At 44.1% G+C, this 25103-nt stretch overlaps 2 protein-coding genes across 3 annotated transcripts in view; both read left to right on the top strand.

Moving 5' to 3' along the window:
- The first annotated feature begins 225 nt into the window (after positions 1-225).
- LOC308311608 (protein downstream neighbor of son homolog) lies at positions 226-21612 on the top strand. Its single transcript, XM_080758357.1, has 22 exons — positions 226-769; positions 2412-2489; positions 3240-3443; positions 4076-4254; positions 6107-6182; positions 6272-6371; positions 7591-7684; positions 7868-8014; positions 8493-8691; positions 9104-9173; positions 9713-9837; positions 13394-13482; positions 13909-13984; positions 15434-15558; positions 15827-15935; positions 16925-17026; positions 17203-17307; positions 17474-17584; positions 18146-18236; positions 19124-19326; positions 20245-20329; positions 20907-21612. The coding sequence occupies exons 1-22, from the start codon at positions 353-355 to the stop codon at positions 21095-21097; spliced, it is 2976 nt and encodes a 991-aa protein (XP_080614483.1). The 5' UTR covers positions 226-352; the 3' UTR covers positions 21098-21612.
- Positions 21613-24552: 2940 nt separating this feature from the next.
- LOC308311944 (uncharacterized protein) overlaps positions 24553-25103 on the top strand; it is an 82722-nt gene continuing 82171 nt past the window's right edge. For both annotated transcript variants that reach the window (XM_080758753.1, XM_080758752.1), the window contains exon 1: positions 24553-24794. The gene's annotated coding sequence lies outside the window, so the exon portion shown is untranslated. The remainder of the gene's footprint in view (positions 24795-25103) is intronic.

Below are 25103 nucleotides of genomic sequence, written 5' to 3'. Positions count from 1 at the left end.
ACACACACACACACACACACACACACACACACACACACACACACACACACACACACACACACACACACACACGCCGGGCGGGCGGGCTCTAGGCCGGATGTGAGCACTGAGCAGATCCTGTTGACTGCATGTGGCTCCTCCCAGCGGTACTCTCTCTGTCGTCATCATAGAGTAATCACCACGCAGCGCGCCAACTTTGGAAAGTGCGGAAGAGTGAACAAAAAAACACAACAGCAGCACCGCGCACAGCAGCAGCACCACCACAACATCAACTAATAAGATAAGAAAAGCCACCGTGCTGTCGTTGCTGACTGTTTGTTTGGAGCTGATCGTGTCACCAGATCTGTCCAGAATGTCGGACGGAAAACAGGAAGGATACTCTCCCAGCTTCAAGCGACCAGCGGACATCATGCGGATGAGGAGGAAAAGGGGCCGGAGTGAAGCCAGTAGCCCCGCGCAGGGAGCCTCGTCCCCGGGCTGCATGCGGCCCTTCTCCCCGGGGCCGCTGCTCGTCGCCGCGGGGCGATCCGGTGGCGGCGGCGGCGGGGGAGTGAAACGCCGAAACCCGTTCGCTGACATTGAGAACACGCTGAACAGCGCGAAGAGGAGACTGGTGGCTTTTAAGGACGAGTCTGAGGACGTAATGATGGCTGCCGCGGTGGAGACCAGGAGATCCACGGAGGAACCAGAGGAGGATATGTCAACAAAGACGGAGAGCAGACAGCGTCTGGACTTTACTCTGATGGATGCAGAGACGACACACAACAAGGTGTCGTACACTGTCACACACATCACATCCATACAGTTATTAACAATCATAAATGTGCTAATGAAACTGGGGTCTCCAAATGAGGAACGGCTGTTATAATTTCACTGTTATTTTAACTCGGATGTGCCAGGTGGTGGTGTTTTTCAGGTCGGTCAGGACTTGGGGGTCAGGACCGCCTGGGGGGAACCCAGACCCATTATTCTACATACTGTGAATACATTTTTCAATCAACCAATCAATCAGTCCCCAGATGACAGTAAAGTGACAATTTAAGACTTTTAAGTTGACCACTGCTGCATCGTAATCAAACTATACTAGGCTTAGCTCTGGCCCATAGCTCTAATGCCACTAATGCCTTGGGCATTAGAGCTATGGACGAGAGCTATACCAGGGCAGGCTATAACAAATTGTCAATATAAGAAAGTAAAATAGCTACATCTACAAGCTCACACAATGCATCACAACACAAGGTGTGAGATTGTAAATCGCCTATTTCATAATATGTACCTGTGGAACAGAATCGAACAAAATGCAATACCTCAACTCCTACATTGAAGGGGTGCTTGTCAGGGCCAGGTAATTGTGATAATTGTGGGGGGTCACTCACTCTGCCTGAAAAGGTTGAGAACTAGATAGAAGTTTAACAGTAAGAGAATGAATCGTCAATATAGATCGTCATGTATGTATCTCTCCACCGTCATAATTATGTGTGGGGTCCTTGAGGGGGTACCAGGTCAGGTGGTCCCTAAAACCAAGAAAAGTTCAATTACTATTATTTACTGTCACTATTTTCTTACCAGTTATAAAGTTAAACCTATGGTCCTTAAACCTAAGTTCTTAACCCACATTATCGGGGTAAAATATTGTGTGTGTCCAATAGATAGTGAGTTTAATGTGTCCCTCTTTAGAATGATTTTTATAAGAGTCAGAGATGCAGGACACTCGACTCGTCTACTCGATTTCAATTCAATGTGAGTAAAGTGCTAGTCTCGCATAGCCAGATAACAATTCCACAATCTCCGAATGCTATATATAGAGTCTGGAACTACACCTTTCAAAATCGGAATAATCTTTTTGTCATTTCCGTTTACAAAATATATATATATTAAAAAAATACCTTTAGAGCTTATTTTTTATTTCCATGTCTGCTAAGCAGCAAGCTATATGTGTTTAGATGATTTTGATTCATATTAGGATACATTTGCGTGAGGAGGGGAGGAGGCTTCACTTCTGATTTATATTTTACTCATGATCAGAGCTTCTGTGCTCCAGACTGGAAGCATTTTAAAATTGCAACAGGCAACCGCCTGGCCACGTGAGACTAGAAAAGTGCCAACTCACAACGAGATGATTTGGCACTATAAAACGACACGTGTGAAAGTGTCTCAAAGCACTTTAAAACTATACGTATAGAGTTACATCACTGTAATGGTACTCACAATGGCCACTGTATCTGCATCCCCTACTTGTTACAGACTAAAGTGTTTATTTATAAAAACACCACAGAGTTGAGCGTTCCTGTCGTAACCGTTTCATTCCTGTTCCAGAGCTAGAGTCAGGTTTAATATCACTGTTGTGTACGAGTGTACTTTTACATTTAATTAACCATTAACATCTTTACCGTTTGTCCCTCCTGCTTTAGAAGCCTCTAAAGTCCTTCTCTGAAGATGACTCCCTGTTTGATGAAGATGAAGAAGAGATGAAGGCTCCACTGCTGCAGGTGGGTTTATTGTAATGATGATAAAGGGGCGGTGTGGAGTTAGCTGGGGAACATCATATTGAAGAGGTATAGCCTCGGTCCCAGCCTTAAGCCCGACACACACCGGCTGCGTCCCCCGCGCGGCGCGCACAGCCGCCTCCATTATTTTCAATGAACCTAACGCACACCGGCTCCGTCCGCCGCGCGGAGCCGCGCCGCGCCGCCCGGAGCCGCGCCGCGCCGCCCGGCGCGCCGATAGAACACAGTTCTATTTTCCAGGCGGCGCCGCGCAGCAACGCGCCGCGCCGCAGACGGTGTGTGGTGGGCTTTACTCATCTGCGAAGAGAAAAGCCTGGTCACAACATAAGGTAGAGAGTGTATCGGCGGAAGTGTCGGGCTGGAAGTTTGGAACATCGGTCAGATGTATTTCCCCCGGATACCATAACACTTGGTTCATTCACGGAGAATGTAAACAAATTCTTAAAGTGCCTTTTCCTTGAGCGGTACTTGCACTACAGTGTACTGTAGTAGGTCTTGCCCGACGTGTTGAAGAGGTTTGAGAGCAGTTTTGAAGGTTTGGAGGGTGAGGACTTCTCTGAGAGCATCGGGGCATTGCATTCCACAGGGTAACTTGTACGACCACGTACCAGGTACGGTACGTGGTCGCTAAAGAAAGACCAATCTCTCTCCGTGTCTCATCGGTGTCTGTCCAGTAACTAATGTAGCCCTGTTGTTTACCCGGCTTCATTGTGTATCTCTCTCTCCCTATAGAGTCCCGCCCGGGTCAGCGACCCGGCCCCCATAGCGCCCCTCGTCTGCGACGAGTACCCGGCCGACTGGAGTCTGAAGACGAGGGTCCTGTTCACCTCCCAGCTCCCGTTCTCCTGGGCAGAGCAGCCCAAAGCCCAGGAGGAGGCTGCAGGTCTGACGCAGCAGTGCAGAGCCCAGTACACCACCCTGCCCCGCAGCATACAGGTACTGTTAACACCGCCCTGCCCCGCAGCATACAGGTACTGATTAGAGTTGCGACCCGGAACCGGTTCTTTTTCAGACCCGGTTCCGAGATTGAAGATCCAATTTTTATCACACTGTCAGAGCTGGTTATGTGGACGTGATGTCTGCTATGCAATTATGATACCGGGGAGTTCTCAAATGTTTTAATTTCACTCTGACAGTATACAAATGGGACCAAATGGACCCTTATGGGTCCATTTTCCACCGGGGTTGAACCGGTTCAGTTCTTTTTTCCCCCCCGCCTAATATTGAACCAGTTCAGAGTGTTTCCACTGACAATGTATTGGTTCAGAAAACCAGAAAATGGCCGCTCCGTGAAAGCACCAATGTTCTAGAACGGAACCAGTACTAGAACCAAAGGTGGAAAAGGGGCCTCAGAGTTACAGTCCTGTTAGGGATAATTTGGAACCTGCTATACGAATCGTTAAAGTGAACCGTTAAGGAATCGGACCATTAAGGGGGAATCATTAAGGAACCGGAATTGTTCAAATCATCATCATATTCACACACACACCCTCACACTGTCTCTCTCTGTGTCCCAGGACCCCAGGTCACACACACACACCCTCACACTGTCTCTCTCTGTGTCCCAGGACCCCAGGTCATGTTCGGAGCTGCGCTGTGCCTTCCAGCAGAGCCTGGTGTACTGGCAGCACCCGTCCCTGCCCTGGCTCTCGCTGTTCCCCAGGATCAACGCGGAGAGGAGCTTTGCCGGGAAGAGCACCCCCTGGGCACAGGACGCAGCGCTGCATCAGAGTCTGATGAGTGAATGGTGAGACCTGTACTTTTTCCCCACGGTGCCAGGAAATGACACACGGCTAGTAAATGGTTGTAGGTAGCAAGTCATTGCCAACAGGTAGCCGCAAAGAACTTGGATGCTAAAATGCTATCTGGCATCTAGAGTTGCAAATAAACATGGTTAAACTCACCAACATTACAGCTGTACGGAAATCTTGGGTAGATGTTAGCCCTCTTGTTGTTACATACAGTATGTACAGTATTTCACGTACATGAGCCATAGATCACATCCATGATTTCTTGTAGAACTTGTGAATGTGCGGCATAAATGTGATAAATGCTCCGTTTGTACTCACCCATTAAATAATTCCAAAGACGTGGTGTGAAAAATGGTCCTAGTTTTATATCCATTTGAAAGTTCTGGCACAAAACGCGTATTTAGTGAATTATCTCCACTTTTTCAAGAGATGCACACGGACGCCTTTCTCTCCGGCGAGGGGGGGCCGGAAAGATCGCTGAACTGATTTTACAAATACGTCCTGTTTACCGCAGACGTCATCACCAATTGACCAGGGAAACACAAAAGTTTGCGGTCACACAATTGGCAGGTGCTTTGCGATAGGTGCTGGGTAATTAATCACACCACCTGCCAATTGTGTGACTGCAAACTTTTGTGTTTTGTATGGACGCGTTTTGTGCCAGAACTTTCACATGGATATAAAACTAGAGGACCATATTTCACTCCACGTCTTTGGAATTATTTAATGGGTGAGTACAAACGGAGCATTTATCACATTCATGCCGCACATTTTCATATCTACAAGGAAACGGTGCAAGCTATCTATGCCTATGATACATGAAAATCTACGAAGTATAATTAAATGATCACAGGCATTCTAGGTCTAGGTAGGGTTAGGGTTACAATCTGTTTGGAAGCACTCGTTGGATATCACTCAATGGCCTGCATAGTGCATACCACCTGTTTCAAAACTTCACATAATTGTAGAAGGCAGCAGGACGTTGCGTTATAGAAAATGAGAACTTTCAAACTCGAACACCTGCACAGAATATTGACAGAAAGTAGGTAATAAGTTAACATGTCTACGGTGGCTGTTTATGAAACAAAAACGTGACAGATACAAAGAGGATTATCCAAGCTTTCCATACAGCTGCAATGTTTGTGAGTTTAATGTGTTTCCTCTGAATGTATGTGTGCGAATGGGTGGCTGAATGTACAATCTATGTAAAGCGATAAAAGCGCTATGTAAAAAAAAATGTAACCTTACAAATATAATTTCCAGTGGGGGGACAAAAAAAACAAAGTTCACCTTTGCCTGGAGATTCGTGTCCATTACAGTGGACAACCAAATATGTATACTATCTCTCTCAATTCAATTCAAAGGAGCTTTATTGGCATGAGAAAACGTACGTTTACATTGCCAAAGCAAATGTGGAACAAGACAATCAAGATAAAACAATGTATGTACAAATAAATATTGAATATAAATAGGAATTAAATAAAGAACAGAGCTGTGTTACATTAACACTTTGGGAAAAAGATTGAGCATTTTCTGTTATACATCTATTTAGGAGACTAGCTTTATACTTTTGAAAGTATTTCAGTGTTTTTGCATAACATTCACTTATAGTATAAAGTAGCAGCAATTTATTCAAATGTAATTGAATGAAATTTAGTTGCTCTATTTATATAACAGAATGTCTATGTACCGAGGTCATTTGCTGTAAGCAGTGTAGGGTATAAACAGTGTACACACAATGCTTTGTATTCCTTAAGGTGCTTGTATTTCCTTTGACATCCTTCTCCTGTCTCTCTCTCTCTCTCTCTCTCTCTCTCTCTCTCTCTCTCTCTCTCTCTCTGTCTGCAGGTCAGTCAGTCTGTCTTCTCTCTACAGTCTGTTGAAGTCTAGAATGTGTCCATACTTCTACCTCTGTTCATATCAGGTAAGTGTGTCCGTGTGTGTGTGAGTGCGTGCGCGCGTGTGTGTGTGTGTGCGCAGATGGTCTAATTTTCTTCTCTCCCACTCTGTTAGTTTACAGTGTTGTTCAAGGCAGCAGGTATCGGATCCAGCAGCATTACTGCACTGATTTCTCCCACCACCAGGGGGCTCAGGGAGGCCATGAAATCTGACGGTATGTCTCGCCATAGTATAAAGTGTAGTATGTTCATTCTTAATTGATGCTGAGAGTTAGCGTTTTAATACGTTCTTCTGGATGAAAGTGAAACGATCGCTGATACAAGTCAGACATTGAGGCCCTGTCCACACATACATGATGGGTATTTTATTTTTCATCCACAAGCAAGGGAGCAATGATTCGTCACGCTCTAGGAAAAACTCCAGACTATAGTATACTAAAGCCAAGGAATGCATGTTTGAAGTCAGAGCCAGGGAGACGAGAATATCAAATTGATTTACACTAACTTTGAAATTATTGCAACCTTTGTCAAATAATCAGTTCCGGTAAAAGAAGATGTCAATGTGCACTAGTCTTGTGCAAATGATATACTTTTATTGAGTTATCTAAAAAGCAGTCTTGTGCACACTATATACTTTTATTGAGTTATCTAAAGAGCACAGAGTGCGTTTCTGGCTGGGCTCTCAGTTAAATTGACAGTCAAGCGACGACAGGTGGAGGAAAACATTAAAAATGTCTGTGTACGTAGACCTAGCCTAAAACAGTTGATTTATTCATTGCATAATCTCTCACCCAAACCAATAGATTTAAACTTTTTTAGCAAGCCCAGTCATGTCCCCGGGAGAGCATTATGAGTGTCAAATAGAAGAGATATATTTGACTTGTGTTGTTTTTGGTTCTCCCAGGGACTCAGAAAGTGTGGGTTTGACAGGCTAGCAGAACGTGCGTTCATTCATAGTGCTTTGTGCATTTCGAGGATACTTGTATCAGGAGTCAGGACTGGCTGACTGTCGTGCAAAACATGACCTATGGTTGGTGGTCAATGTTACGTCTGGGCTGTCAGCTTGTTGACCCACAGTGACCCAGTACCACTCAGTTGGTGTTGGCCAGACTGTAAATACCTACAGCACATCTAGCTGGCTTACATTTTGGGGACAAAGTGCAGTGAACGACAATTTCCTAAACTAAATGTAGAATAATTACAGCAAAAAGCAAATACTCAAATAGCTCTCTGACTTGAAGGACAACTTGAGATGTCAATGGGTCTTCTATACCCCTTGCCCTTCTATACTCCTGATGCAGAAAGCACCCAGTCACTGACACAGAAGTACACACGTCAGACTAGAGGCTGTATCGATCTGTTTCCGGTATATGATCGGCCGACCGGGTTCACATCTTTTAGTTGACTCCCTAGTTGTGTGTCTACCTTGTTCAGGCATCGAGTTCAGTCTGCCCCTAGTGGAGGAGAAGAGAAGGAGCAAGGGGCAGCAGGGATCCTCGACACAACGTGCAGAGGACGATGACGCAGAGTAAGACACATTTCATTTCATCCTCCTCCTCTAACTTACTCTCCAGTGTACATGTGCACCTTTTGTAGACATCATACTAACCTAGAATCCAGGGTTAACCTTCAATCAAATTGAGGTTAAAACACTGTAGGAAGGTTTATATTTATAGGTGTTATTTGTATTTGTTTCTCGTTTTATTCCCAGGCTCTCTAAGTCAAAAGGGGTGGAAGGCTGCGCCGCCGACGAGGAAGAGGACGGTGCCGATGAAGATGACGAGAGCGGTTTCACCTGGCTGGAGGAGATGGGCATCCAGGACAAGATAAAGAAACCAGACAACATCCACATTCAGCTGTATCCTTCACCACACCCTGTCGCCAGTCCACAGTTCGACCGCCCTCACGTTTTTATTTGTCACGGCAGCCAAGTTGTGTCCTCCGTAATCTCTCGTGATGTGACTTGTTAACCCATTGAGACATGGAACGCATCTATGCCACTGTCACTATTAACTTTTAACCATTATTTAAAACTTTAGCTGTTGAAAAATAGCAGATATACAAGCTCATAGCACGGCACAGAGTGCAGTGCTACAAGCTTGTAGATCTGCTATTTTTTGAAAGATTAGTGAAAACGGTTGCAAATCTTTGCTTCTTCGATGGTCCCTGGAACAACATATTTTCAGATGGGATTTGGCGGCCAATTACATAATTTTTTTGGGCTCCTTGACATAATAAATAAGTAGTTTGAGAACCACTGTTATTATAGAAACAAGTTTGTCCAGAAAACTGGTGTAAAGTGTTTAAGTCCTTGACTGTGCCGTCCTCGTCTCCAGTCGTAAAGAGCACAACTCGGTGTGCGTGGACCACAAGCCTGAGTCCGTGGTGCAGGTGGAGGGAGCCCACACCTTCACCCTCATCAACTTCCTCATCAACTGCAAGAGCCTGGTGGCGGTGGCCGGCTCCCAGGCTGGCCTCCCCCCCACCCTGCTGGCCCCCAGCGCCTTCCGAGGGGCCACCATGCACACACTGAAGGTACTGGGCCCTCACACACACACACACACACACACTAAACCGCCTACAAATATTTTTGATTACTTGACGAGCCATTTGGCCCATATGGCAGGAACCTGATTCTGTAGTGTGAGTACCCCCTGGACATGACGCTAGTATGTCGCGGGGCTCACCCCCCCATTCCAACCCTTAATGCTGACTGCCAAGCAGGGAAGCACTGGGTTCCATTTTTATAGCCTTTGGGGTTGAAAACCATCAGTGTTGAATGGGGAGCTGAATCTACTTGTGGTTTGCAGTGAAAGCCCTGCTGCTCAGCACATCTCAAAGCCAGCAGATGTGGCTGGTAGGAGAGCTGCAAGCTCACCCATACACGACACATTGTACCTGTTATAGTGAGTCTGAATGTCGCTCTGTCTCTCTGTCTATCCTTTAGGCTCGTAGTGTCAATGTGAAGACCCAGGTGCGTTCTACCTACCAGGATGTGTGCAGTCTGGAGATCACAGGTACACTATTGTTGACATAAGCCCCTATCAGAAGAGAACCCGTCCCACCTGTTTCCATGACAACCCCCTGCCCACATGTCCTTTCTCTCATGCCAGAGCCAACAGAAGGCTCTCTCTGCCTTGTGTGTTCTTGGGGGACTGCAGGCACTGAGAGGTCTCTCTAGGACTATGGTTTGCCTGAACACAGTTAAAAAAAGAAATCTTTATAAAAAGTATAGGATGCCTGGTCAACAAATGAACCTGGCATCTGTCTATATAACATGCTACCTACATTACATTTTAACCTTTGCATAAGCCTGCAAGGTCGTCAAGGCCAGGGAAATAAGTAGGTGTTTCTATTCACTTCCTAAGTTCACGGAACTGTTCCTTTGAGTTTGTGACCGTGTCCCGACGGCTGAGCTTACACATAAAAAACAACTCATGGTAAAGTCCCAGATGTTTGAATCCCTCTCTCTCTCTCTCTCTCTCTCTCTCTCTCACTCATATGATGTTCTTCCATGTGTTCAGGTGTCTCTCTCTCCTTCCTTCCATGTGCTCAGGTACCATCCTTCCATCTACACTTCATGTCATCACTCGTCTGGTGACATCTGCACAGAGAGGAGACTTCTCAGCATCTCTCTACACACACGTGCCCACCGCTGTCATGAACACACACACTCAGCAGGTGAACAACACATACTGCAGTTATACACGCATATACACACACACACACACTCAGCAGGTGAACAACACACACTGCAGTTATACACGCATACACACACACACACACACACACACACACACACACACACACACACACACCATCATTTTGATTCCATAGAAACCAGCATGTTTTATTTGGATTCCATAGAAATCAGCATGTCTTCTAAGGAAGCCTATTCCACATCTGTGTGACGCATTGAGAGCTTGTGGAATAGGCTATTTTTGGTTATAATGTTCAGAAGTATCTTCCATAAAATCTTAATAGTCTGAGATAATCATATAAAAGCAAGGGTTAAGAAGCCTCAATCTGTGATTTATTCACCTGGTTGGTAGAACAGCAGGAACAATGTTACTAAAACATTTGACATGTGTGGCGGGTGTCCTTTTACACCGTTTTACAAATCAGTCGTGAGATTAAATTTTTCTTTAAATCCAACACAGAAAAAGAACTAGAACCACCAGGAATTAAGTTCTTTGACACGGTGTCCTGAGGCACTGAAACATCCGAACAGAACTGTTTTGAATTGGTACATAAACCATACAAACACATTTTCTTTATCCATCACCATGGTAACCAGAGAAGCAGATCATGCCATCTCCTTAAATGGGATGTGACGACCCGTCACAGTCACAGTCCCTCTCGGTAACCTAATGAACCCCAGCCAACCGATGCCCGAAATGAGAGGCTATACGTAAGGCGAGAGCTCTATGCTTTACCCCACACGGTAGCAGCAGTGGCTCAGGGGTAGAGTGGCCGGATGGGAACCGTGAGGTTTCCAGTTCGATTCCGGGCTCCCACAGAGTTGGGACGTGTCCATGTAGCATGCCGCAGTACCCATTCTGGACCAGGAGAGGGCCCTGTGAAGCCAGCTGGTATAGGCTTTGCGTCCCTCTTATTATCTCTGCTAACTAACTCTTCAGATAGCAGAGGCGAGAGGCACACAGCCTTCAGCTCTTCTGTCCATCCACACGACATTGATGCAGACTTAAAGACCGCTCAGGATATCTTCTGCTTCGTCCTCGGTGGTCATTTGTTCAGTGTGCTGGTTAAATTAGATGCCAAAGTTCTCTGCTACTGCACTCTGATCCAGAAGAACCCAGCCCAACAACAGATTGTGTGTGTGTGTGTGTGTGTGTGTGTGTGTGTGTGTGTGTGTGTGTGTGTGTGTGTGTGTGTGTGTGTGTGTGTGTGCGTGTGCGCGCGCGCGCACACTTCTACATAACATCTCAGAGCTGGGCTATAGGTGCAGAGACTGCAGACTATTTGTCTTTATATTTGGCAGCCTAGGGCATACGCACAGACTGGTTGTTAGAGGGTTCCAACAACTTGGGATGCCCAAAAAGGCTGGCAAAGTGTTGTGGTGTCTCTGCTATAATTGGCAGCCGTCATATATTGACGGGGACGCTGTTACTTATACCCATAGAGTACTGAGTGACATGAAAACACATGCCATGACGTTGCAGATGTATCTTTAATGCACCTATAATATTTGTGTCCTTGTATGGACATAAATAAATGGTGTGTGTGTGTGTGTCTGTGTGTCTGTCTCCAGTGTGACAGTAGGTCAGTAGATGTGTGTGGGTGTGGTCTCCATCCAGACTCCATCAAACAGCTGCAGCAGCCGTCCAGCCTGGGGAAGAATGCTCTGAGACACCTGACCATGAATGACTACAACTACACCTGGAACACCTGACCATGAAAGACTACAACTACACCTGGAACACCTGACCGTGAATGACTACAACTACACCTGGAACACATGACCATGAAAGACTACACCTGGAACACATGACCATGAATGACTACAACTGGAACACATGACCATGAAAGACTGCAACTACACCTGGAACACATGACCATAAATTACTACAACTACACCTGGAACACTTGACCATGAAAGACTACAACTACACCTGTAACACCTGACCATGAATGACTACAACTACACCTGGAACACCTGACCATGAAAGACTACAACTACACCTGGAACACCTGACCGTGAATGACTACAACTACACCTGGAACACATGACCATGAAAGACTACACCTGGAACACATGACCATGAATGACTACAACTGGAACACATGACCATGAAAGACTGCAACTACACCTGGAACACATGACCATAAATTACTACAACTACACCTGGAACACTTGACCATGAAAGACTACAACTACACCTGTAACACCTGACCATGAAAGACTACAACTACACCTGGAGCACATGACCATGAATGACTAACTACACCTGGAACACATGACCATAACTTCACATGACACACCTGACTCTCTCTGTGTGTGTGTGTGTGTGTGTGTGTGTGTGTGTGTGTGTGTGTGTGTGTGTGTGTGTGTGGTGTGTGGATGAATCTTAAAACATTTTAATATTTGGGTGCTTTATGTAAATTTGTCTTAGCTTCACCTGCTGTGACATTTTAATAGACAAGAAACAGTAACAAATGCCATACTAAATAATATTTGTAGATGGTTTGGAAATTATTTTTTAGTGTTTTTTTTTAATTAGATATCCCCCCCCCCCCCCCCAACTCTATTTATTTTAATTTATTTTTCTTACGATAGAAACACTTTTCTGCGAGTGATATTGTTACGTGTGCAACATTTGACGGAATTAAATTGTGTGAGTTCCATCTAAGTTGTGTTTGAACTCTTTTGAGCGGAGCCACACTGTCTGTCTGTGTTTGTAGCATTGAAAGTCTGTTTGTACCACAAACTATTGACCCCTGCAGCATGCTTATTGGGGTCACAGGAGGGGTCAAGTGCTTACCAACACCTGCTTGACTCCAAGGCACCACAGACAGTCAGACACACACACACAAGCCCCCCCCCCCCCCCCCCCCCCGCACACTCACACTAGTATAACAAAAGTTAATTTTTTTGTTAATAATGAACATAAAACAAAATACAACTGTGCTTGACCCCAAATCCACCGCTCACTTCACACGGATGTGACAGGATGACACAGGACAGATGTGACATTTTACACCATTTATTTTAAAATGGATGCATTATCTTTTTCTGTGGTCTGGGAATTTTTCTGTGTCTGTGAAGCCTTTTGAGTTGCAATGAAAACAGTCAAAACAGTGACATCTGCTGGCAAATCCCATTGTCATATATGAGATTTGCAGGCTGTGACATCACAGAAAACCAGAGCACTTGTTTGAGCCAGAAAATCTAATGAATGTTAAAAGTTCTGTTCTGAGCTCAGAAAACCTAAAAAAATTAAGACAAAATATGAAAACCTTTTTTTTAAATGTCCCAATCCCTTTAATAGTAATCATTATATATTTTTAATTACTAAACTATAGGTTCTGCTACCCAGCAGTTATCGCAATTTTTACAACAAAAAAACATCAAAGCCTGAGTCTTCCACCACTGCCCCCCCCCCCCCCCCCCCCACCACCACCACTTCAAAAGGGTAAAGTTTAACTTCAAAACAAACAGATTGAATCAATATCTCCTCTCCTGTCCCGAGGGACATCTGACACGAGTTCTACAAAGACTATGGCCATGATGAAGTCTGTTCTGATCCTGTTTGTTATGGTGAACCTGGACAAACTGCTGCTGACCGTAGAGTGCTCTCTGTTACAGTAAGTTACACATGCTTTTATATTACGCTTGCAGTAAGTAACGTGCTTTTATATTTCACTGTCGCTGTAAGTTACACCTGCGTGTATATAAAATACATGAGATGAGATCATAGGCTCCTGTAGCTCAAAGGTTCCCAAACATAAACGCCAGCACCTCACGTTGTGAGCTTGTAGATTGGCAATTTTTTCACACACACACGCACACACACACACACACACACACACACACACACACACACACACACACACACAGTTGTGACTACTGTTGTGTGCTTGGAGGCAATATTGATTGCTGACAGCCTCTTGTTTCCCAGAATATACTGTATGTCTCATATAGGCACACGAATAACACCTAAACAATCATAATAATTCTTCTAGACAACTTATATTGATAATTTCACTCTTTGTCATTTGTCTGTCATTCAGTGACCAAGTGCTGTCCATCACACCCCAAACCTCAGAACAAGTGGACATACTGAAGAATGTATCCACTCTATATGAGGTACTGTATTTATATATTTATTTAATTCCTTTCTTTTTTTTAACTTTTTTTATAGTATATGTTTTGGGAGATGAATGTGATTACACTCCAAACAAACCAACTTTATTTGTCTTTGATATGCTGTACAATCTTTACAAATGGAACCAAGTGGACCCTTAAGGCTCATACATACTCCAGTTGTTGGTGATCGCTTATCACCGCGGTGTAGTTTTTAAAGGGTTGGAAAACTACACCATTACGTCAGTCGCTGTGATGATCAGCTATCGCCGCGGACACAGACCCATCTCTCTGTTTTTACTATCAGACAAGTCTTTTCACTCTGGAGCTATCACCCCGTTCACTGATTGGTCTAGAAGTTGGGTAAACCACAGGGAGGCGGGGTCAATCCTTAAGGACATCACCGCGAGTATGATGGCATCAACTCTTATCACCAAAAACTGGAGTATGTATGAGCCTTCAGACTAGGGCCCAAAGACCCTTGTAACTCTGAGGGAAAAGGGAATATCAAACTGAGTTTGAAACGCGTCAGTTTCTCTAGGTAGACTGCTGCTCTGCTCATTAATAAAGAAACTCATCAGAAACTATAGCCTACTCAGGGTCTTGTTCATGAGTGAGGGGAGGACGGAGGAGGAGATCAGCCGGAGAATTGGTGCGACAGGGCATTGCAGGCGCTGTACAGCACTGTTGTGACGAAAAGAGAGTTGAGCCAGAAGGCAAAGCTCTCTGTCTACTGAGCAATCTTCGTTTCTACTCTCACCTATGGCCATGAAGTGTGGGTCATGACTGAAAGAATAAGGTCGCAAATACAAGTGGCCGAAATTTGTTTTCTTTGATGGGTGGCTGGCATCGCCCTTAGAGATAGAGTGAGAAGTTCATTCACGCGAGAGAGACTCGGGGTAGAGTCGCTGCTTCTTTGCCTGGAAAGGAGCCAGCTTAGGTAGTTCGGGCATCTGGTTAGGATGCCTCTCGGGCGTCTCCCTGAGTCCCTAGGGAGGTCCTCGAGGCACGTCCCACTGGGAGGAGACCCCGGGGCAGACCAAGGCGCATTTGGAGGAAACACATAGCCTCACTGGCCTTGGAACGTCTCGCGATCCCCCAGGAGGAAGTCATTAATGTTGCTCTGGAGAGGGGTGGGGCTGTTGCCCCCGCGACCCCGCGACTCCTGAGTAGAGCGCACCTTCTCCTATAACGTTTTGTTCCATGTGTACACTCTCAGAGTCAGCCTGTCTCTCTGGATCCTCACTACATCACTGTGTTTCTGTCTCCATTCAGACAGTGCTGTGGCAGCCTGTCTCACCTCACTACATCACTGTGTTTCTGTCTCCATTCAGACAGTGCTGTGGCAGCCTGTCTCACCTCACTACATCACTGTGTTTCTGTCTCCATTCAGACAGTGCTGTGGCAGCCTGTCTCACCTCACTACATCACTGTGTTTCTGTCTCTATTCAGACAGTGCTGTGGCAGCCTGTCTCACCTCACTACATCACTGTGGACAGTGAGGTCCACCTGTTTGTTCCTGCTAACAGTTCACACAGTGTCATGGATGTTCTGCACAGACACAGCATCACACACCAGTATGTATGATCTGTACGTACGCACGCACGCACACACATTCTGTACAGTGGAGTACACAATCTACAATAGAGGGTATGCGCATGCTTAAAGTAAATGGCACATCGAGTGGCAAAGCAACATGCAAAGTGAGTTTAACATTGTTTAATGTTGTTTAATGCAATCAGATAGGACTTTTTTGTTTGGATGCATGGGTTGTCAAGGCCAGAAAGTATTTGTGCTGTTCACATACACACTAAATAGTAAATACTACTGTTGTGTATCTTCCAGGCTGCTACTGGACAACACAGAGGAGCTGATAGAGATGCAGACCAGAAATGACTCCACAGACCCACGGAGCAGCCAGTCCTACTATGAGAAATACCACAGCCTGGAAGACGTAATTATCTCCTGTAGTCTGCTGCTTATCTCTCCTTTAGAAATACCACAGCCTGTACAGTATGTTTCTAGGCCTGTATATTACATCATCGCCCAATCGCAATTATTTGTGTGCCAAAATCGTCAACATAAATTTGTAATTGTGGCAGCCCTATTATTATGCTATGTTTCATCCTGCTTATAATATCACCTTTTAGTCCTACTATGAGAAATACCCCAGTCTGGCCTGTGCTGCGGCTGAGCGGTTCAGGCACCTAGGCCTGACGACATGCCGTGGAGTCGACCTAATGTTTCCTGATTGACAATGCCACTGCAGCTTGGTCAATGTTAAGGCCAGCCCAGGTATTTAACCAGGCTGCTAATCAGGCACAGGTGTTGCCAGTGGCAGACGGCAGAGGCTAAAGGCTCATACATAGTCTGGATTTTCGGTGGTGAGGTGACCACCGAACTACAACATGACGTCACGAGCCGCGGTGAAGAGCAAACCACCGCCACCGCTCCAGCCCTTCTCTCTGTTTTTACTCACCACCGCTCAATGTTATTTCAGCTCCGGTGGTCAGCTCACCACCGGAGTGGTGGTCACCTCATCACCGAAAATCCAGACTATGAATAGGCCTTAACAGTTTTCCACTGTGTTCAGGAGGGCTGGTCGCCTGTGTTTGTTACTGTTTCTTTCTTATTATTTTATCTGTATGTTCTATAGGAAAATGTCATGACTGCAGAAAATAAAGCAAAGTTAAACTCAACGGACATGTTTTGGAGATCAGTTTGTACTGGCACACGTAAGAACTTCCACCTGGCCGTCGGCAACCAGTAGTGCCATTAAGTATAGGACTTTAGGCACTACACCCCTTGTATACTTTAGAATGGATTTCAGGCCAGATGAATGTGTTATCTGAGTATTCAGAGAGTTGTTGACAACAGCGAAGCATGGTGTGTACTCACTCACTGTATACTGTGTATACACTGTACATGCTGTCTTCTCTGTAGATCTATCATTGGATCAACAAGACCACACAGGATCATCCTGACAAGGTCAAAGTTCTTCTGATTGGCTCGTCATATGAGAAGAGACCACTCTACGCCCTGAAGGTACAGCACGCCATGATGATGATGTTACACAATACACAGTAAAGTCCTGAGCGTTCATTTAACTCAGAAAGAGTACTGTATAATTGCAACCAAATGGAACTCTGCAAGTGTACAAAAAGTGTATACTTTGTAAACGTGTGCGTGTGTGTGTGCGTGCGTTCGTGTGTGGTTGTCAGCTGTCTGTAGATAACAGACCTAACAAGAAAGCGATATGGATAGACTGTGGTATCCATGCCAGGGAGTGGATCTCTCCAGCTTTCTGTCTATGGTTTGTGCAATACGTAAGTATATATCTCAGATCAGTTTTAATACACTGCAGAATGCACTTTAATACATGTATTAACACCTCAACCCGGAACTTATTCAAATAAATAAATATTATTTTAACCAGTGAGGGAAGTTGAAAACAAAACGGTTGTGCATAATAGCCTTTTCTTACCCCCACAGTCGCTGGCATATTATAACCAAAACATGGAAATCACTAAAATCCTGGACAACATGGACGTGTATGTCTTGCCTGTGTTGAATCCTGATGGATACAAGTACACGTGGACCACAGTAAGAACTTTATTAAATATTATTAAATACTGTGTTGAAGAACCCCCACATTGATATGTATTTGGCCACGGACCCACATCTCCCAAACATTTTAGATATTTTTCAAAAATAGCAGATGTACAAGCAGTTGTGCACAAAGCGATGCACTGTGAGCTTGTACATGTGCTTTTTGTATGCACATGCGTCACTTCTCCACCAGGAAGAGTGGCAAATCATGAGCATGGAGCAGCATGGAGCGTGTTTGGAAGCGCTTGTTGTAAATCACTCAACGGCCCTGCATACCACCTGCAGTTAATGCAGGAGGCAGCATGGCGTTGCGTTATTGAAAACGAGCGCTTCCGAACTCCAACACTCACACTCACTCAATCACCTGCACGAATTTCTTGGCAGAAAGTAGCTCAGCACATGTCTCACTCACTGTACAATTCCAATAGTTTTTAAGTCTGAGAGTGAACAACTGAAAAAACTAAATGGACCAGTGATGGTTACAGTTGTACGCTTTCAGAGTTCATAATTAATAGTGTATGAGAGCGTTTATTTTTGTTTCGTTTTTGTTCCCAGAAACGAATGTGGAGGAAGAATCGATCTCAAAGCAGAGACAGTGCCTGCATCGGAGTGGACCTCAACAGGAACTTTGATGCTAACTGGTGCAGTAAGTCCTCTTAGGAGTAGTTCCCCCCAAAAAATACTTATTTTCTATGGATTACATACCCCATGGAGCCTTGAATTCATGGAGATTATTTTTTATTATTGTATTTTTTGGTCTCATTCCTGAGACAACAATTTGGTGACAGTCAGTAGAAAATTGATTATTTTTTATGTAGAAATTCGGTATCCAAAGTTTACTTGGGTAAAGGCACAACATTATTGGCATTATTGGTCAAATGTATAAAAATCCTTTGAATGTAGCAGATCTGCAAGCTCACAATGCGTTGAAATTGAAAAGCATCATATTGTGAGTTTATAGATTGGCTATTCAAAGTGTATACAGTATACTGAATATGGAGAATAGCGGATCTACAAGCTCTCAATGTGTCACGTTGAGAGCTTGTATATCTGCTATTTTCTAAATGTAGAGTGATATAAAAAAGGACGACTTTGCCACTTTTCAACATATTTCATATAATTTGTCATAATTTGGTCATTTGTAATTATGATTAAATACCATAATGTTTTTCTACGCTGTGGGTAGTGTCCACAAACCCGTCCACCAGTGACATCATCGATGGGGAATCCAAGCTATTAGAAATTGCACGCTTTCTTTTCCTGAAAAAGTTGCAATGCGAAAATGGAAGCCATCGATCTCACGGTGATAAAAACCTAAATGTTATTTATTTTTTTATCTTGTTTTACAAAAAAAAATGATGTCACTGGAAGACGGGTTTCTAAACTGCCCACAACCCTCCTATGAGACATTAGTGAGGACCAATTACATGAAGACAGGTCGAAAAGTGATGGAAGTGGTCCCAAGTGGTTAAGAAATAAAACCTGAGTTCTAACTGTGTGTGTGTGTGTGTGTGTGTCCACCACTCTGCGTAGCGGAGGGGGCGTCCCACGACCCCTGTCTGGAGACGTACTGCGGTCACTTCCCCGAGTCGGAGCCAGAGTCTGAGGCCGTGGCCAACTTCCTGCGCAGCCACAAGGACTCGGTCCAGATGTACCTGTCCATCCACTCCTACTCCCAGATGCTGCTCTTCCCCTACTCCTGCACCCACGACATGGCGGACAACCACCAAGACCTGGTACTATGGGGCTATGTTTACAATGGGTGCATGTGTTTGGTCCGACGTACTTAACAGTCCTACAATCATGTCAAGTCCGACACCCTGGCTAAAACCCAACCCTAAACCTGTAACCTGTCGGGAGCCACGGGTTCGTTTTAACTCGCCATACTAATTAAGTGTACAGTGGTTCTCAAACCTTTTGATTTCAAGGACCCCCCATAACTCTGAGAGTTACACACCCGTACAGGGTGCGCTTGGAACCCACTCAAGGACACTTTGAGACGCGCAGCAGTGTTTCCAGTGAGCCAAAATGCACAATAGCAGCAACCTGACTCTGTTTGACCAGAATAGAATAGAGTTAGTATCATTAACACGGATTCTGCTTGACCAGAATGGAACAGAGCCTTCATTAGTTTCATTAACTGTAGTCTGTAAACTCACCGTAGTCTGAAACCTCTTCAGACTCCACCTTAGCCCGTTGCACTTGCCGTAGCCTAGTCGACTTTGCAAATACGGAGCTGACCTGTTCTGACATTCCATTTGTTGTTCTTTCCCTACCTGTCCTTCCTCTTCGTTGTCTCCCTTTTGACTGATACCTGTCCATTCAAACTCTACATGTGCCTGCCACGCCGGCAGTTTTCAACAGGCCCGAAAATGAAGGCCCGGCCCTACCTGGCCCTAAATGGGCTGGCCCGAAACCCTGCCTGGCCTTACTAATTGGCACACATTTTACACCCTACCTGGCCCGAAAATGTCAATTTTGTCCAAAAATAAGTGGTTACATCTGTATTCTCTTGTAGTAACATTTGGTTACATTTTATTATTAATCTCTGGGTTACACTCATCGAGTTGAATTTACACAGTGCAGATTTAGGATTGCTTTACGCAAATTACTTTAAATGTTTTTGGGTAATATCTTTTCTGTTATTCTTTTAGCTTGCGATGACCCAAGAAGCTGCCCAGAAAATCAGGAGATATTACCGGACGACCTACAAATACGGTGCTGGAGCTAGCACCATATGTGAGTATAGACCGCTGGTTCTCAAACATCTTTGTCTCAGGTCACCCCTGTAAAAGTCGTTTTACATCCACCCTGGCACAGCACCCCTGAATTACATTGTCACTTCATAGCACCTTACATTTATGCCATATTACGGTGCATTACAATGTCAATGTTCCCCCCCTAAGATACAGTATGTCACGACTCGAGGAAAACTTGGGAGGATATGAGTTTCCATTTAGCTACTGCTGTAACTGTGTTAATTAATATGCTGAGGTATATTCTCTTCTCTTCTCTTCTCTTCTCTTCTCTTCTCTTCTCTTCTCTTCTCTTCTCTTCTCTTCTCTTCTCTTCTCTTCTCTTCTCTTCTCTTCTCTTCTCTTCTCTTCTCTTCTCTTCTCTTCTCTTCTCTTCTCTTCTCTTCTCTTCTCTTCTCTTCTCTTCTCTTCTCTTCTCTTCTCTTCTCTTCTCTTCTCTTCTCTTCTCTTCTCTTCTCTTCTCTTCTCTTCTCTTCTCTTCTCTTCTCTTCTCTTCTCTTCTCCTCTCCTCTCCTCTCCTCTTCTCTTCTCTTCTCTTCTCTTCTCTCTCCTCTCCTCAGATTTGGCTCCCGGAGGCTCTGACGACTGGGCCTACAACCTCGGCATCAAATACTCCTTCACGTTTGAGCTGCAGGACAAGGGCAGATATGGCTTCCTGCTGCCTCCCTCTCACATCAAATCAGCCTGCAACGAGGCCCTGCTCGCCACCAAGACCATTGCTCTGAGAGTCATCGAGAAAACACACGCCTGATTTATACCAGTGGTTCTCAAACCTTTTCATGTCAAGGACCCCCAAATGGATATGTATTTGGCAGTGCCGAGCTTGTAGGTCAGTGGTTCTCAACCGTTTCAGGCTTGCGACCCCCCGAAATAATCATATTTTAACTGGGGACCCCCACCCTGACAAGCACTTAGTTGGAATTGCATGACAATCTGTTTGTCAGTCTGTGTGTCAAATATTCTTCACATTTTGTGAATTCAAGAAGTCAGATCCACTGTTCTGCCATCTGTCCATATAGACAGACTATTAACATACCAATCCAAAATCTAGTAATCGTCTTCGACTTGTCTTCATCAGTAGTTGTGTGTAGGGATGTTAACAATTAATCGAAAATCGATTAATCACCGCTAAGAAATTATTCAATTAAACTTAGTAAAATTCTGCGGTTCTATCATTGGGTGGTTTTCTATGAATGTAATGCTGTCTGCGGCCGAGGAACGCACATGTGGGCCGGTTTAAAAAAACAAAGTCCCCCTCCCACCTTGGTAGCCACAGAGTATCTGTTTATGCATGTACTGTGACAGACAAGACTTTTCATTCCCAAATGGTCAAATAAATATTTGATTAAGGAATATAATATGCCTTTTGTATTCTATTTGTATCCCAGGAAAATGTAGATTTTATGTTAGACATTATTGAGGGAAATTACTCAGATAATTACTCGGTTCTCAGATTTTGTTTTAATTGTGTGAAAGTAGGGGCACTCCTATCGTCATACAGCATCACATTCCGTGCTCAGCCAATCAAATCATCACATTCCGTGGCACAAACACACAAAGCTGTGCAAAGCCCCCTAAAAACTAAAAGGGGCGCTTAACAACTATCCAGTTAATCGATTGATAAGGTAAGGTTAATATCAAATTATCAATTATCAATAATTTGCATCCATAGTTGTGTGTCAGTGGTGACAGCCATAACGTATATCCATTTACGCATACACTTGTCGATAAACAAACAACGAAAAAAATAATACAAAAAATGAACGTAACTATATTAGACTAAATCAGGGACGGGTTAAGCCTCATGAGGGTTAACCCGTCCCTGTGTTTTTATCATCTTTTGGACCTAAATTTAGCAAAATCAACGGCCAATGAAGGGCCTCAAACCCAGTACCGGTCTAATTTTGAAGTGCCCCTGGGCCACGCCCCCCAATGGCTAATTTGTCCCTGGACTAAATCACTCACTAATTGACTGACTCACTAACAGAAAATATAAATTCATTAATAGGTCTGTTCTTTAAAATTAGTAATACATTAATGAATAGAACAACTAGTTTACTTCACATCCATTTGTGCCAGACAAACGGCACAGTGTCGTCCTTTAAGTGTTGCACCATAAATGCAAAGCGGAACAATCTGAACTCCAGCTTGTGTTTATGTAATTGTGTATTGTATTGATTCATTTATTGAACATGTATTTAATTGCAGCACAGTACAACTGAAGGGCTGAGGATAGAGTGTAATACTGTCATGTGTCCAGTAGATGGCAAAGCAGGCTCTAAAATGACTGTATTTCCAACCAGTAGCCAAGGAGTAAAACCATGTTTATATGCGGGACTGTGGGACATAATAGATTAATTTAAGAGTCTCGTAGATCTATGTAGGCTATTTTATCCATTTTGATATGATCGATTAAACAAAATTTAAACTACCGTATGCACACCAGAACCAGACCATGCAGTTGCAACCCTTGGGACAAAACCACAACTCAATGAGTTGGTTGACCTTAAACCGGTTTTGTCCCAAGGAGTTGCAACTGGTGTGGTTTAGTGGGACACCACATTGATTCCTCTTTTATGTTCATCACTGTGTGATGATATTAATCACTAGATCAGGGGTACGGGATAGGAAACCTTATAAGGAACAGGTGCAACATTGGCACAGGGGAGGGGTGCCCGGTGATCACTGCATGGGAATACCAGACGACATCACGGGCAAAGACACTGGCATAAATGTGTGAGAGAGGTTTTTCTTTTAAAATATAATGAATAAAGGGTCAGTTAATTAAATTAAGGGCCGAGAATCTGCGAGATACCGGTAGTTTATTGCTAGCAATGATCATAACATTCTGATTTGAAAGAAAATATGCCTAAGGACTCGGAGAAGACAAATAAAGGTTGTTAACTAAAGACATGGCATGATGGCACTTATGTCAAAAATGTGCACTATTATAATGACAAACTAAGTCAGTCTGATGAGAAACGTAAATAAAGTGTCTCATTATTTGTTTATATGTGTTGGGAACGTAAACATTTATGCTTCCATTATTATTATAAACCCAACAATAATAAATAACCATGCAGTCCAATGACCACAGAGGTACTATGTGACTCAGTATTCCGGATAATTGTGCGTGCGTAAAAGCTTTGCGCAAGCACGTCGCCAAGAACGCACTAAAAACAGATCTACAAACTATCAACGCGTCGCGAAGTGACGGGTTGATAGCTTGTAGATCTGTTATTTTCGCTACGTGAGTGGCAGCTGTGTGGATTGTGGGCGGGACAGGAAACGACGCAGACACCCAGCAGCAGGAGCAAGGGCTGCCATGTCCGCTTAATATAAGTGACTTTGTGGTTTGAGCTCGTTTTTCTACGTTGTCATTTACAAGCAACTTTAGAGGAAAAAAAGCAGTGGCTCGGTAGGGTGGCCGCATCATGGCAACCAGAAGGTTCCCAGTTCGATCCCGGTCTCCCCCAGAGTTCGTGTCGAAGTGTCCTTGAGCAAGACATTGAACCTCTAATCTCTACAATCACCTGCACAGAGATTTTGAAAACATGACTAATGACAAAAAAGTCCAACAAGTACAACAATGTGCAAACACAGCAGCAAGATTCGTGAGCTGCTGACAGAGAAGGATATCAAATGGAACACAAACACCCTAAAGACTAATAATTGTGTGTATTCCTGCACTATCTGCATTGGGTGATTTTGGTACATAGAAATTGATTTATTGGAGATTCTGACTTTCAAATGTACATACATTTTGTTTTGATTGTATTGTTACACTTTTTGCTTTGGCAATGTAAATGTATGTTTTCTCATGCCAATAAAGCGAATTGAATTGAATTGAATTGAATTGAATTGAAATGCACAATCATTGTAAAGCTGTATAAATGCACCATTTACCATATACGGTATATTTGTATGTCTTTAAATGTTTTTTTTTTTTTTTTTTCATTGAAAATGGAGGATCCTAGAGTAAGTAGTCTTAGTCTTTTGAATACACCATTTAGTTTTAGTCCTGAAATGGTATAGTCTAGTCGTAGTCGACTACATTACATATTAATTAGTCTCAGTCAACAAAACTTTCTTTCCCAGTACTTTCCTACAGACTGGTCGCTTGTTTCTCTCGCAACGCCCCACAACCTGGCAACGCCTCCCCAGCAGCAACGTGCCTTGCCTTCCAGCGGAGAGAGAACAGAAGAATGGATGTGTAGTGTAGTGTGGTGTTCTCCTCCTCCTGCCTAACAAACATGAACACAACAACACACAACAACCTCATCCTGTACATCTAAGAAGGCTGTATATATTGGCGCTATTATTTTCTTGTCATCATCATCATCATCATCATCCGTGCTTTTATTGGTATATTTCTCTGGATCTTCCTCTCTCTGTCTCCCGGTGGGAACACAACAGACCTCCCTCCTATCGGATTCCCGTTTGGCTTGGTAAGTGGATTAGATAATTTTTCCCTATTTATTTTTTAATAACCCATCTCCCGTTGGCCTTATGTGTTGCTGTGCTCGTTGGGGCTGATGTGCAAATGGATGCGGCATGTGTTTCTTTTAGGAAAACTACAATGAGAAAGGCATGGCCTTTAATAGTGTGATAAATGCTTGTTAATGCCGTGGCAATCAGAGAGCCCATCCTATCCTCCCGTGGAGAGAAAGGAGAGAGACTGAGAGAGAGACATAGAGAGAGAGAGAGAGGCTTGTAGTGTAAAATAGATTGTGTGTGTGTGTGTGTGTGTGTGTGTG

The sequence above is a fragment of the Protomyctophum bolini genome (assembly GCF_963924005.1).
Source record: "Protomyctophum bolini genome assembly, chromosome: 24".
NCBI lineage: Eukaryota > Metazoa > Chordata > Actinopteri > Myctophiformes > Myctophidae > Protomyctophum > Protomyctophum bolini.
Note: the sequence above shows the minus strand (reverse complement) of the source record. Positions and strands in the feature narration are given on the sequence as shown.